General features: G+C 39.1%; 1 protein-coding gene across 1 annotated transcript; it reads left to right on the top strand.

Annotated features, from left to right (window-relative positions):
- Positions 1–5170: 5170 nt before the first annotated feature.
- On the top strand, positions 5171–6127 carry LOC308265238 (olfactory receptor 2T1; the record flags this gene model as incomplete). The annotated part of the gene is made up of 1 exon (XM_080698835.1): positions 5171–6127. The coding sequence occupies one exon, from the start codon at positions 5171–5173 to the stop codon at positions 6125–6127; it is 957 nt and encodes a 318-aa protein (XP_080554961.1).
- Positions 6128–15742: the final 9615 nt, after the last annotated feature.

The raw sequence follows: 15742 nt of genomic DNA on the forward strand, positions 1-15742 counted from the left end.
TACTCTTTTTCTTTTTCTTTTAAAAAGTTTTTGTCTTGTGAATTACATTTATTCAATACAATAATATTTGAAATGCACAGAAGAGCTCAAGGAGAATTGTTCTTAGTTTTCCTTTCTAAAGTACAGACTGTGAACCAGACTTCCTGACTCCCCGCTTGGTGCAATGTTCTTGCATTCTTGCCCTCGTCTTTATAGATAAGGACATGGATAACTGGAGAATTGAAGAGGCTTACTTTAAAAACACAGAACTGGTGGTGTGAGGCAGCCCTTGCAGATCCTCTAACTTCAAGCCCAGGCTCTGTGCCTTGCTTCCAGAGGTGCAAGCAATTGACAAATATTTTTTTCCATAACAATTTTAAATGTGCACAGACAACAGCATTTGTTAGACCCATTCTGACACACACATGCATTCTTTTAGTGCCCACCACACCAAGGCACAGAATAAACTTCCACCAGAAACAGCAGGGCTCTCCAAGTGTGTGTAGTCTGGTTTGTGTTCTCTTCCTGGGTCCTGGCAGGAGGACTTTGCAGTCCACAAAGGGATGTGGTTCTAAGTAACTTCCAATTGTGCTAGTATATTAACGTTCATATATCCAATATTGTGATGATTCTTATTTCAGTTTGTTTATTCTAAACGTTTCAATTATTTTTAATACTAAGCAGAATTTAGAAATACAAATGAGATCATAGTAACATATGCATTTGTAGTTAGTTTCAAAATTGCACAACTATGTATTAACTTGATTTTAGAACCTATTATGTGAAAAGAACTGTAAGATTTAAGGTGCATAAAATGAATGATATGAACATGGTGGCACAAGCCTACACTTCCAGTACTCTAGAAGCTAAGACAAAGGGATTGAGGGTTCGATGCCAGCCTCAGCAATTTAGCAAGGACTTAGCAACTTATTTTATTTAAAAATAAAATAGGTCTGCAGTATAGCTCAGAGGTAAAATGCCCCCGGGTTCAATCCTCAGTAACACACACACACACACACACACACACACACACACACACACCATGTCAACAGTGTGATGTGTCAGTATAAAAACAGAAAAGTAATGTCATTATTAGTACTAGAAACATTTGATCTAGAATAAACTGTCAAAATTGAGATATTGTATTTTAAACTGAAAATTGCAAAAATGATTCCAAGTAAGTATACAAAACTTAAGCATTTTGGCAAAGAAGTCTTACATGAATGCACATGAGAACTGGGAGATAGAGCCCGGCACACAGAGGACAGAGGAAGACTTCAGAGTTGTATTCAAACACTGACATTTCAAATGTTTAAAAGAGAAAAACGAGGTGGCTCTTAATCTGAGATAGCACAGAACAGCCTAGACACAGGTCTGTTTTATTGGAAGAGTGTGACATCCCCTCCTTCATTTGGCAGAAACTCCACCAGAAATCATGAAGAAGGAGGCAAAGGTTGTAATTTGCAGATCTGATGGTCTACTGTCACTGAATTGAAAGAGCTGGCTTAGAGAACATCACAGACCTGAACAAGGATCACATTTAGCTTCGTGTGTGTGTGTGTGTGTGTGTGTGTGTGTGTGTGTGTGTGTGTGTGTGTTTGAGGAAAAAGACAGGAATTGAACCCAGGGTCATTCTACCTCTGAACTACACTCAGCATCCCCCTTTTTTTGTTTTGTTTTGAACAAGGTCTCACTACGTGGCTGAAAGTCTTGCTACATTGCTGAGGGTGTCTTCAAGCTTAGAATCCTCCTCTCAACTTCCAAAGTGCTGGGATTACAGGTAAACACCACCAGATCTGGAGCTTCAGTTTGTAACAATTTGGGGGAAAATTTTGCAACCATGCCTACTTAACTACATATATGTCCCCCAGAAAATAGGAAAGGATATCTGCAAATGTCAGAATGAAATAAATGCATTGCTTTCTTTTGGTGGATTGTGTTATGTCATAAGAAGATATTTAAGTAAGCCTGAAAACAGTTTTACCCAATGAAGTTATGCCAATTTTATTCAATAATGTTTCCCCCCTTATATTCTTATAATATTCAGGCCAAGAAAACCCATGCCCCTGAAAGATGTCTAGATTTTATGCAGGGTTAATTTACACCACATGCGTTTTTATGGAGATTCCACTAAGTACCATTTTCTTAAAGTCAAGTGATATTTTGGGGAAAAAGATACAGAACCTAAAGCTGAAATAGCTTCTCTGGATAGCCTGAATTTACACACCTGAAGATCAGCAGGTATTTACAATTCAAATTTATTGATTTTGAATGTGCAGAATGCTTACAAGAGAGATTGGAAATCCTTACAGCTTTCTAACAGTTTTGAAATAATTAGCATTTTTACATATAACATTGGTATTTTATTTTCTATTATAGGAAATGTTTGCACCTGCAACTATGAATTTCTTACTTGATCCTGAAATCAGCCCTGAGTAACATATTATCTATAAATTTAAATAATAGAAGCTAATATAAACTGATATTGAAGCCCTGAGAGTTTGAGGAGAGTTCAGGATAACAGAATTAATTAATGTCATGACCAGGAGAAGAACTCAGCTCATCTAATTCTAAATTTTGTTTCACTGTATGTCTTCTACTTCACACAGGAGAAAATCCCTGTATAAAGGCACAGAATAATTCCAGACATTTTTGACTATTTTCTTGTCACTAAACCGTAACAAAGCACTGCAATGTGTGCCCAGTAAGTATAGATCCTTATGATCCCCTTAGTGGGAGCAGATGATCAGTGTAACCATGTATTTTATTTAGAATATTGGCTCACATAGAGGTGGACCTGCTGAGAAATTAGGCCTTTTAGGAAGATATTAAAATTAGCCTTGGTTTTTCTAGTAATATAAAACTAGCCAGGTAAAGTAACAGGTAGGACAGCAGAAGACTTAAATATTAAAGAGAGTACATATAACAGATAAAGTTATTTAACTGTGTGAAATAATATAATTTTTTGTGTGTTATTGAAATTTTAGGTAATGACAAAAGCCAGTGGTGAAATGTGGACAGTGTAGAAAACAGTTGAAGTATGATTAATCCTTAGATGACTATTACATCAGACAGCTTTATTCCTTGACATACAAATTTTAATGCCCTCTATTAATGAAAAATAGAAAAGGAAAAAAAATAAGATGAGGCAGATTGTAAATGATAGTGACACTGTATCTAGTATCAGGGAAATTTATGAAACTTGACATCAAATATTTTGAAATTGCAAAAATTAAAAAAATTGGTAAGCATTGTTTTCACTTATAAAAACAGCAGTCCTGATTATAATAACCTATGTGCTCTTTCTCAATTATGAATAATTTTCATGGAGCAAATTAATGGTTACCTATAGCTAAAAACCTAATAGATCCACAAAGTTGCCACATTTTATTTGATAACTACAATAAATGTCTAGCCATTGCTCTGGTCATAGGTGGAAACCCAGAATGAATTGAAAGCCCCATTCACACATTCTGTTAGCTAGCAGATGGTTTGGCCACCCCATAAGACTGCTACTAGTGAAAGAGGGTTTCATAGCTCCCTCTTTAGGTTTATTGTGAAGACCAATGAGCAAACAGATGCAAAGCCCTTAGCACAGCACCGGACACAAAGTGAACTCTCTACAATGTCATCATCACTATTTTCAGTAGTATGTTCTGTGTCATTGACTCAACTACCTACAGTTTCAGAATATTCATGAGAGCAATAGATTAGTTTAGTCATATTAACTCAAGTTTAGTAAAATGTCTTGTGCCTATTTAGCCTTAAAACACACAAAAGTTCATCCTTTACCTTTATGAAATTTGTTGGGATTATTTTCTTTATCATAACCTATAATTATATGAGACACAGTCACTCAATTTTTCTTAATTAATAAGCACTATGAAAAAATTTCAATTTCTAAAAATAATGCCCGGGACAGCTCACTGTGTATTTTCCTAAGAATCACAAGTTCCTGTGTATTTATTATGAACTATAATTGCTAATACTAATTGCTAGTGCTCATACTAATCACACTCCTAATGCTAACTTCTCACCATACTAAAATTGAAATTTCTTTCTTAAAAATAAGCAGAAATAATTTTGAACAGAAATTTCTTCTTTTATTGGATGCTCTTTCTGTTTCTGGTTTTCAAGAGTAGTTTGCACTAGTGAGTTCATTTCATCCCACACAATATGTCTACAACATGGTTGAAGTTACACTAAGTGTAAGCTCAGGATGAAAGAAATGATGCATGGCCCTAATGGTGAATTATTCCTACCAGTGGCCAGTGACAGACATAGACCCCTCACAGCCAGATCAAAGATGTTTTCAAGAGGAGATTATGCTGACCATAACAATGATGCCTTTACTAAAGGTACCAATTTAGCTAGGTGTGGTGGTGCACACCTGTAACCCTAGTACTCGGGAAGCTGGGACAGGAAGATTGCAAGTTCAAGGCCAACAACTTCTACAACTTAGTGGGACCCTTAACAATCTAAAAAGACCCTGTTTTAAAAAAAAAAAAATTAGCCGGGTGTGGTGGCACACGCTTGTAATCCCCACGCTTGGGAGGTGGAGATAGGAGGATCGCGCAGGTTCAAAGCCAGCCTTGCTGGCTTAAGAGACCCTGTTTCCAAATAAAAATATAAAATAGGTCTGGGAGTGTAGCCCGGAGGTAGAAGGGTTTCCAGGAACCTCAGTACCACCAAATTAATTAATTAATTAAAAAATGAAAAAGGGTTGGGGATATAGTTCAGAGACAGAATGCTCCTGACTTCTACCCTTAGTACATAAATAAATAAATAAATAAATCAAACCAATTCAAATTCCTCCTAAGGAAGTATATTCATAAGCATATACATGATAGCATACACATACTATGTTCAACTGTTATATAGTATAGTATACACCTCCAGCTATTATGAGCATTATTGTTGTACAGTGACATCTGCTGACATCTTGTCCAATATATTCAAAGATTTCTTGATTAATAATTATCAATTTAATTTAAAATTAGCATAGGTTAATATGCTGGTATAGATTAGTTGTTATATATCAGTTCCAAAATATCAAGAAAACTATTTTGAAGTGTTTTCTTCTACCTTTTAGAGGTCTGATGCTTAATCTCTATGTTGTTATTTTAATTCCTTGCAATGTCATCATCTTATGTGGAAGATTCTGGGTTACATCAACACGGTCTTAGTCTCGATGGAAGGGCACAACACAACCTCTACAGACTTCATCTTCACAGGGCTGTTCAGCAGAGAGGAGACCTCAGGCCTTCTCTTTGCCATCGTCTCTGTCATCTTTTTCACTGCAGTGATGGCCAACGGGGTCATGATCTTCCTGATCCACACTGATGTGCGCCTGCACACGCCCATGTACTTCCTACTTAGCCACCTGTCCTTCATTGACATGATGTACATCTCCACCATTGTGCCCAAGATGCTGGTGGACTATCTTCTGGGCCAAAGGACCATTTCCTTTGTGGGATGCACAGCTCAGCACTTCCTCTACCTGACCCTTGTGGGAGCCGAATTCTTCTTGCTAGGCCTCATGGCCTATGACCGTTACGTGGCCATCTGCAATCCTCTGAGATACCCTGTTCTCATGAGCCGCCGGGTCTGCTGGATGATCATCGCGGGATCCTGGTTTGGAGGCTCCTTGGATGGCTTCCTCCTCACCCCCATCACCATGAGCTTTCCTTTCTGCAATTCCCGGGAGATTCACCATTTCTTCTGTGAGGCACCCGCGGTCCTGAAGCTGGCCTGTGCGGACACGGCCCTCTATGAGACGGTGATGTACGTGTGCTGTGTTTTGATGCTGCTGATTCCTTTCTCTGTGGTGATTGCTTCCTACGCACGGATCCTGACCACTGTCCACCGCATGAGCTCAGTGGAGGGGAGGAAAAAGGCCTTTGCCACTTGCTCCTCTCACATGCTGGTGGTGACCTTGTTCTACGGAGCTGCCATTTACACCTACATGCTGCCTCACTCTTTCCACACCCCAGACCAGGACAGAGTCTTCTCTGTCTTCTACACTATTCTCACACCCATGCTGAACCCACTCATCTACAGCCTGAGAAACAAGGATGTGGCTGGAGCTCTGAAGAGGGTGCTGGGGAGGTTCAAAGGCCCTCAAAGAGTATCAGGAGAGGCCTTCTGATAGCTGGCTCCTTGTCAACAGTCTATGGAAGCTCTGTGGCCTGTGGCCATGTGCACAGCAAAGGGCTAAACTGGAAGGAAGGGTTCCACTAGGAAGGAAAAAAAAAAGTTAACATAAAGTGCATCCTTCTTATCTTTTCTCTTTTTTTCTTTCTTATGTCTTCCAATTGTCCTACTCAAAATATTCAAAATAAATATCCAGCCAGGAGTAGTTGTGCATGACTGTAATCCCAGTACTTGGCTGAGACAGAAAGATTGCAACTTCAAGGTTTGCCTCAGCAAGGAGCAAGACACCCAGCAACCAGTAAGACCCTGTTAAAACAACAAAACAAAACAAAAGGGTGGGGATGTAGCTCAGAGTAGAATGCCCCTGAGTGGCTCAATTCCCAGTAATGTGTGTGCGCACACACACACACACACACACACACACACACATACACACACACACACACACACACACACACACACACACACAAACACACTATCCAGTGGTTTCCAAAAACACAAATTCAAAATATTTGTACAAGAGCCAGGCATGATGGTGCACGCTTATAATCCCAGCATTTGGGAGGCTAAGACAGGAGGATTGCAGTTCGAGGATATCCTTATCTACTTAGTGAGGCCTTTTGCAACTCAGTGAGACCCTGTTTCAAAAAAACAATAATGAATAAAAAATAGGGTGTGGATGTAGCTTGGAGGTAGAATGCCCCTGGGTTCCATCTCCAGTACCAAAAAAAAATTTTTTAAGAGTTTTACCCTTTGAATTTTAAATGGCATGGGCAATGTTAAGAATCACAGAAGGGAAGATGATACTTTGTGGATTTAGTATAGCTCATCACTGGAGAATAAGAAAAATGTCATCATTTCTAAACAGCCTTCCAACAGGAGAGTCAGTGGAGCGCTTGTGTTTTCCCAATCATCAGGTGGCTGGAAGAGCCATTGAACACAACTTTTTCAAATAGTCATTGTACTCACTGGGATCGTTAAGTGCTTGTTCCTCTCAGTAAAAATTCAGCATTTAACTTTTATTTGTTTGCAACCCATGTGAGTGAAAATTGTTTTTCAAATAAGTTACCCTGATGGATGAAAGCAAAAGGCACTACCCAGAGAACACAAGAGAAAACTCTATGCCAGGATTTCCAAAACATGAGAAAACACAAGCAATGGGTTGGGAAGATGGTGAAATGCCGTTCAAATGTGCTAAATGGTCATCAAAGTCAATGTACTCAGTTAAAGGGTGAGCTCACAGTTCATCTCCATGTCTCAGACTAATCTCAGAATTGAAGACAGAAGGAATTCCATCAGGGAACAAAAAGGTAGGCTTATTAGAATCTTAAGTCACCATGTGGGAATGTCATTATAGAAACTTAATCCTGCCTACAGTGAAAATAATACTGATCAATCTCTCTCTAAAACTTCATGGTTAAGCCGGGCGTGGTGGCGCACGCTTGTAATCCCCGTGCTCGGGAGGCTGAAACAGAAGGATCGCACGGGTTTGAAGCCAGCCTCAGCTACTTAGTGAGGCTTTCAGCAACCTAGTGAGACCCTGTTTCCAAATAAAATATAAAAAAGGTATGGGAGTATAGCCCAGAGGTAGAAAGCCTCTGGGTTCCACCCCCAGTACCACTAAAATAAATAAATAAATAAATAAATAAATAATAAAACTTCATGGTTTATACACCTTGTCAGATTCAACATCCTCTAACAACCTCATAACAAATAAGCATTCAGGATGAGTTCTGGTTTATAGATAGGAATAATGGGTCCAAGCAAAGTAACAGTAGATGTAGCTTCCTTGTGTATTCATTCATTCTTTATTCTTCATGATTGTAATGCAAAGCACCTGCACTCAAGAAATTTATGTCCCAGTGGAAAAAGAGACTTGGAAAACAAAAAATAGCAAGCCAAAAAGAAAAGCAAGCAAGCAAGCAATGAAAAAATAGCCCTGCCACACTCTGTGTAGTAGCAGTGAACAGGGTGTACACATGTGTCCTGGCATGCCCACGCTTGGGTGGATTCCTAATAGACACCTGTGCTTAATATTCACCAAAAGACACAGAGGAACAGATAATGTATGGAGGCAGCCAAAAGCTCACTGACAGTGACATGGGCACTGTGACATATTCATACAATAAGCAAAAGTGTTCTCATATCATTTGCAACAAAATGGACTAATCTTTTTTTTTTTTTTTTTGCGGGTCTGGGAGTGGAACCCAGAAGCATTTGACCTCCAAGCTACACCTCCTGCCCCTTTTTTAAATTCTTTATTTTGAAACCGGGTCTCACTGAGTTGCAGAGGGCCTTACTAAGTAGCTGAGGCTGTCCGCAAACCGCGATCCTCCAGGTCTCAGCCTCCCGAATGCTGGGATTACAAGCGTGCGCCACCACACCCGGCTTTAATCTCATCAATATTAGGTTGAGCTGAAGAAGAAAGTCACAAATAGTATATTTGTATAAAAAAAGATCTGGTAAAACTCACCCATGTTTCAGAAAGTTCACTGCTGGACAGATGCATAGGCAGGGATCTGGTGTGCTATCAGTTTTCTTTTCTTTGCATGTATGTGGATTGTATACCTAATGTCCATTTTCAGAATATGATCGAGTTTAATTTTTTTGCATGTTTATTACTTTGGGGTATGTACATTGCACTCCTATGAAAAGCTAAATATAATTCATAATGTGTAAATGTAAGATAACAGCACACTGTAACAGTGTAGATAGTTGGGGGCTACTTAGCAATGGTGTTCAAGAAGGCTTTTGAGGGCTTTATTTGAGCAAAAAACATAAGGTACAGGAAGCTCCAGGTAGAGAGCAGCCCTCAGGCAGGGGGAGGAGCAGGGGCAACACAGTGGAATAGGGATGGCATCTTCAGAAGGGCGATAGTTTTGCTGAGAAGGCAAGTCTAAAAATAGTACCAGGTCAGGCAGGGCCTAGTATACCAGGGTACAGAAGTGGGAATTTTCAATTATGAAGAGGATCCATTTAGGAATCTTACGTAAAGAGAAGACAGACCATAACCAACCCACTGAGGATGTATTTTGGGGGGGACTTCATAGAAAATGCACTGTGGGAGGGCACAGGTTGCAGGAAAACCTCTCAAGGGACTTTGCATATGTGTTCTGAAGGGAGACACTTCTGGCAGGGTTTAGAGTCTTAGGAACAGAGGTGATAAGAAGCAAGACAACTGAGGATGTGTTTCGAAGGCAAGGACAAAGAGATGATACATAGGGTGTTGTATTTTTTTGAGCCTATCAAGTTAAGCAAGAGATAGCAAGCACATAATATAATCATTCTGTTGGGAAGTTGTATCAGGGGACTACAGCTTAGAATATAGTCCTCCTGTTTGGATCTCAGTGAGAGGAGGTTTCACAAGCCTGCAACTGGGAAAAGCTAGTGAGCGTTACTTTATGTCTTTAAAGTACTCTGTGTGTGGTGAGGGTTGGGTACTAGGAATAGAACCTAATGGTGCTCTACTACTGAGCTACATCCCCAGTCCTTTTTATTAAAAAATATATTTTTTACTTTTGGTACTGGGGATGGAAACCATGGGCATTCTATTTCCAAACAACATCCCTAGAGTTTTTTATTTATTTTTAAAATTTAAAATTTTTTATTGGTGCATTGTATTTATACATCTTAATGGGATGCAAGATGGTATAGACATACATGCACACATCACCCAATTAGCCCTTACCCATTCCCTCCCCTTCCCTCTTTCTTATGTTTGGCTTTATGATTGACACTGATATGTTTGTATTTTGAAACAGAGTCTTGTAAAATTGCTGAAAGTCTTTCTTTCTTTCTTTTTTTTTTTTTTTTTTTTTTTGCGGGCCTGGGGATGGAACCCAAGGGCATTCAAACTCTGAGCTACACCCCCTGCCCTAATTTTTATTCTTTATTTTGAAACAGGGTCTCACTGAGTTGCAAAGGGCCTCACTAAGTAGCTGAGGCTGTCCAGGAAAGATCCTCCCGGTCTCAGCCTTGCAAATGCTGGGATTACAAGGGTGAGCCACCACGCCCAGCTTGAAGGTCTTTCTAAGTAAACAAGGCTGGCCTTGGATTAGTGATCCACACATCTCAGCCTTCCAAGTACTGTTTTTTTTTTTTTTTTGAGAGGGTCTAGATAAATTGAGCATGTTAGTTTAGACCTATTGCTCCTCCTGCCTCAAACTTCCAAGTTATGGGGATTACGGTCATGTACCACTATGCCAAGCTAAGAATAATTTTTATGAGGATTACTGGCAGATACTTTTTATGGGTCATTTTTTGATTGTACACTTAGTATTTGATTAAATAATGTTAGGATAATGTTTTAAACTGTTTAGCATTTTCAAAAAGCTCATTATTGTTTCATTCTACTAAGAATATTCTTTCTTAAGAGCAGGGTCTTCTGCATGGGTATATGGGGTATATATATAGGATTAAGAGATTTCTTTTGAGAATATTGAATATCAAATTTAATTTGAAACATCTATTGGGTGTCTAAGTGCAAACATCAGATAGGAAGTGGATCTTTAAGTCTAGATAACATTTAGGTGTTAGGTATGAACACAGGTTTTAGGAGTCATTGGTATGCAGATAATATGTAACTGACAGGAGAACAGATTAAAATAAACCCTTTAGAGGGAGCTGTGGAAAAGAGGGAGGAAGAGAGAAAAAGAGAGAAAGCGAGAAGAAGAAGGAGAAGGAGGAGAAGGGAGGAGGAGGAGGAGGAGGAGGAGGAGGAGGAGAAGAAGGAGAAGGAGGAGAAGAAGAAGAAGAAGAAGAAGAAGAGAAAAGAAAAGAAAGAAGAGGAGAGGGAAGAGAAAAGAGAACTGAGGAATGGTGTCCATCAACGGATGAATGGACCATAAGGTTGTGGTATATACCACAATAGAATTTTACTCAGCTATAAAAAAAGAACAAAATTACATCATTTGGAGGAAAATGGATGGAGTTAGAGAATATCATGCTAAGTGAGATTAGCCAGTCTTGCAAAGCAAACAGTTGTAATTTTTCTGTCATATCTGGAAGATAGAGAGAAATTGAATGAAAAAAACACTTCAGAAAAAGGAGAGACTCAAGGAATGGAGGAGGTAGAGGAGGGAGGGGAAGGAGACTATGCATATATATGAAATTATCAATACCAATCTCTATAACATATAAGGTGAGGAGGAGGGAGTGGGTGGGATTTGGAGGGAAATGTACCAAGTACTATGTGCATGTATGTTCCTATCACTCTGAACCTCATTATTTTGCATCATTACAATACACTAATAAAATGGTCAAGAGAATGTCGACATTTAAATGTCTTGGAGTGGAAAGGATAAAAATAAAGGAAGCCAGTACCCTTGGTGGGGAGTAGTAGTCTAGAAAAGACAGTGTTTCTAATAGAAGGGAGGACCCTCCTGTGAGAGACCAGAAATAGTTTAGGCAACATGAAACAGAAGGCTGCTCACCTGAACAGGTATGGTCATAGTCATCTGTGTCCTTCCTAAGGGTTTTCAATATAGTGATGGGCAGAATCCTTGTTAATTAACCCGGGAGGACAAGGAGGCTCGCAGATTGGAAAAAAATATAGAAATTTTCTGAATAACAGAAGAAACATGAAGCTATACTTACAGAGTGACATAGAGTTATGGGAAGGTTTAGTTCTTTTTTTTTTAATATTGCTGGGTGGTGCACGCTTGTAATCCCCGTGCTTGGGAAGCAGAGACAGGAGGATCGCGCAGGTTCAAAGCCAGCCGCGCTGGCTTAGGAGACCCTGTTTCCAAATAAAAATATAAAATAGGTCTGGGAGCGTAGCCCGGAGGTAAAAGGTCTTCCAGGAACCCCAGTACCACCAAAAAAAATATTGCTGGGGACTAAACCCAGACCTGTACATTCTAAAATCATACTCTACCATTGAGCTACATTTCCATCTCTTTATTTTTATTTTTTATATTTGCAGCGCTAGGGATCAAACCCAGGGCCTCACATATTTTAGGCAGCCATTCTACCACTGAACTACACCACAGTACTAGTTATTTTTCTAATATGTATGATATTAATGCTCATTTCAGTTTGACAGGAAGAGTCTGGTAATGATGGCAGACGATTCAAGACAGAAAGAGATGACAATTTGAAGATGAATCCCTACGAAGAGGGTAAAAAACATAAGATAAAGAGTCCAAATAAAGGGTTTGATTTTAGATAGGAACAGAACCACTTCCTCATGGAAGCAAGATCAAATGCAATAAAATGAGAGAAATGTAAAAGAGAGTATCATTAATTATACCTTCTTTTTCTTTTTTTAATTTATTTTCTTTTTTCTTTTTTAAAATATTTTTTATATTTTTTATTTTTTACATATACCTTCTTTTTCAATATTTCTTCTGCCTAACCCCTTTCTGTGGCACAGTTGTTACCAGCATCCTAGATCCGAGGCCTGATTCTGGGGTCCCAACAAACCAGGTTCAGCCTCTTAATCCAAAACCAACAGAAAAATATAATAGTGAAAAGCAGGAAGAGAACGTTGATCGCTATGACCATACTGGGAGGATGATGTGAGACCTGGCATCACAGCCCTGTCTTTGGGGTGCTGACAGGAGCTGTAGGTTTGGGAGGAATTGGGCAGGGGTTGGAGGTGTGCATCTTTGAGTAGCCATGGTCACAGTGTGGTCTGGTTGGTCATCATGCCAGATCTGGTTTTGCAAGGTGGCTCTAGAGGTGGCCTTATCACTTGAGGAAGCAACTTCGTTCCTGCTTAGACCTCATTGTGGGGTGATTACCTGGAAGGTGTAGGTGAGAAATCCAAGACTTCCAGGCACCACTCCAGGGGCTATTGCTTGCCTCCAGGAAGAATGGGAGTGAGGCAGGAGAGCAGAAGGTCATAGAGGAACTTTGCATGGGAGACTTTCTCTCTGTGTGTTGTTTGCTGAGCCCTGACACTTTCCTTCACTCACTCTCCTGGTGCCTTCAGGTCTTCATATTATTCCTTGAAAAGGACCCCCCCCTCCATTTCCCCTCTGGTTGTGATTCCTCCATCACTTCAACCCAGCCAGTTATCTGCATTGATAAAGTTCTGATTTCTTTAGGATTTTGCCCAAATGATCCCCTCTCCATGTGGTCAAATAGCGAAGGGTATTTTAGAAAGCAACACACATTAGCTCACTTCTACCATTACATTCCTCCCTGCTACAAGGAAAAAGTGGGTCTGAGAATAAAGCATTTTTTCAAATGGACATATCCTAGTGGCTTCAAATGGCTGCACATACAGCAAACTCAATAAATATTTATTAGATAAAATAAGGCCTCATTAAACATCCATATATGCATGAACGTATTTTGGGACTCTTCATCTTGTTTTTTGGTTTATCTATGTTACAATGTATACACTTCATACTATTTTAATAGTATTGTTTAAAATAAATATGGGTCTTGATAAATGCTGAAAAAGCAATTGATAAAATCAAACACTCATTCATGTTAAAAAATTGCAGAAAATTGAAATAAAATTAATTTATTTCAACATTATAAAAGCAATGTTAAACAGACCCACAGCCAACATTATATTGAATGGGGAAAAGACTGCAAGAATTCCCTTTATTTATTTTTTAAATTTTTTATTGGAGCATTATATTCATACATCATATTGGGGTAAAAATCTTGTGGGTACATACATGTACACATCACTTATTTAACCCCTACCCAAATCCCACTCTATTCCCTCCCCATCCTTCCTTCCCTTGCTTGGCTTAGTGGTTGACTTCGATACGTTTAAGTACACTGTGTGTTTTTAGAGAATTTCCTTTACCCCCGTCCCATCCCCTCATTTAGGTTGTCTTGTTTGCTCCTTTATAGGATTTCCATTTTCATCTAGAGTTCCTCCTATGACCCATTTCTCCTTAGCTTTTACATATTAGGGAAAGCATCTGATTTCTTATTTTTTGAGACTGACTAATCTCACTTAGCATAATGTCCTCCAATTCCATCCATTTCCCTGAAAATGATGTAATTGAGTTTTTTTTTTAATGGCTGAGTAAAATTCCATTGTGTACATATCCATAGTTTTGTAATCCATTCATCTGTTGATGGACATCTTGGCTGGTTCCATAGTTTGGCTATGGTGTGCAGCTATGAACATAGATACACATGCATTAGTTTGGTAGTTTGGTTTCCTTTCTTTTGGGTAGATACCCAGAAGTGGTATTGCTGGATGAAATGGTAGTTTTGTTACCATTCTTCTGAGGATTCTCCATACTGTTTTCCAAAGTGGTTGAACTAATTTGCAATCCCACCAACTTGGCCACCGGGAGTTTTAGACATTCTTTCACTGAAAACACTGCTGAATTACACCCGAATGATCCACAGCTGCTCACTTCAGCTCCTTGTTTACCTTTCTTCTCTGGAGCCTGGTGGGTTGTTGAGTGTGCTGATCTGGAGCTGTTACGGGTGCAGTGAACTCGCCGCTGCTGCTGGCAATATGGCGCTGCTGCCACGCCATCGGCCATGGGGCTGATGTATATCTTTTCTGGTTTTGAGCTCCATACTGAGTCCCTTTCTTCTCTGGAGCCTGGTGCTACGAGGCAAGATGGTGCCTGTGCAGCTCCGCCACTGCAATGCGGGCTAGTTTCTTTTCTGGTCCCTGGTTGTTCTTCTAGTGTTCTTTTTCTCTGTCCCTTGTATTTACAGTTTTTATTTCTCTGCTGATGGTGTTTTCTGGCTATGAAAAGCAGTGATTTTGTGGCAATAGAGATTGATTGTTATTGGGACTTGTAAACGCTGCTTTTCTCAGTCGCCATCTTCCCAGAAGTCCAAGAATTCCCTTTAAAATCAGGAACAAGACAAGGATGTGTGCTATCACCACTTGTTTTAAATATAGTACTTAAAACTCAAGTCATAGTGATAAGGCAGGAGAAGGACATTAAGGAAATAAAAATAGGAAAAGAAGAACTGATCTTATCTATATTCACAGATGACATGATTCTATACTTAGAAGCTCAAAAATTCAACCAAAGACTTCTAGAGCTGATTAACAAATTCAGTCAAGTAGCAAGATACAAAATCAGTCTTAAAAACCAGGAGCTTTTCTATATTCCTACCATGAATCCACTGGGAAAAAAAGCAGAAAACAATTCCATTTGCAATAACCTCAAAATCAATAAAATGCCTAGAAATAAATCTAACAAGGCAGGTAAAAATCTCTACAATGAAAATTATAAAATACTAAAGAAAGAAAATGAAGAAGATCTTAGAAGATGGAAAGCTCTCCTTTGCTCTTGGATAGGCAGAATAAATATTATCAAAATGGCCATTCTATCAAAAGTGATCTAAAGATTCAATTAAATCCTTATTAAAATACCAATGTCATTCTTTGTAGAGTTAGAAAAATCAGTCCTAAAACTTGAATGGAAAAACAGAAGACCCAGAATAGTAGCCAAAATAATTATTAATTATAAAAACTAGGCAGGAGGCATCACAATACTTGACTTCAAAATATATTGTAGAACTATAGTAACAAAAACAGCATAGTATTGGCACAAAACAGACACATAGATAGAACAATGGATTGGAAAATACAGAAACAAATCCAGACACTTATAGCCAATTGATTTTCAACAAAGATGTCAAAAAAGTACATTGGGTAAAAGACAGC

Source organism: Muscardinus avellanarius (assembly GCF_963383645.1).
Source record: "Muscardinus avellanarius genome assembly, chromosome: 7".
NCBI lineage: Eukaryota > Metazoa > Chordata > Mammalia > Rodentia > Gliridae > Muscardinus > Muscardinus avellanarius.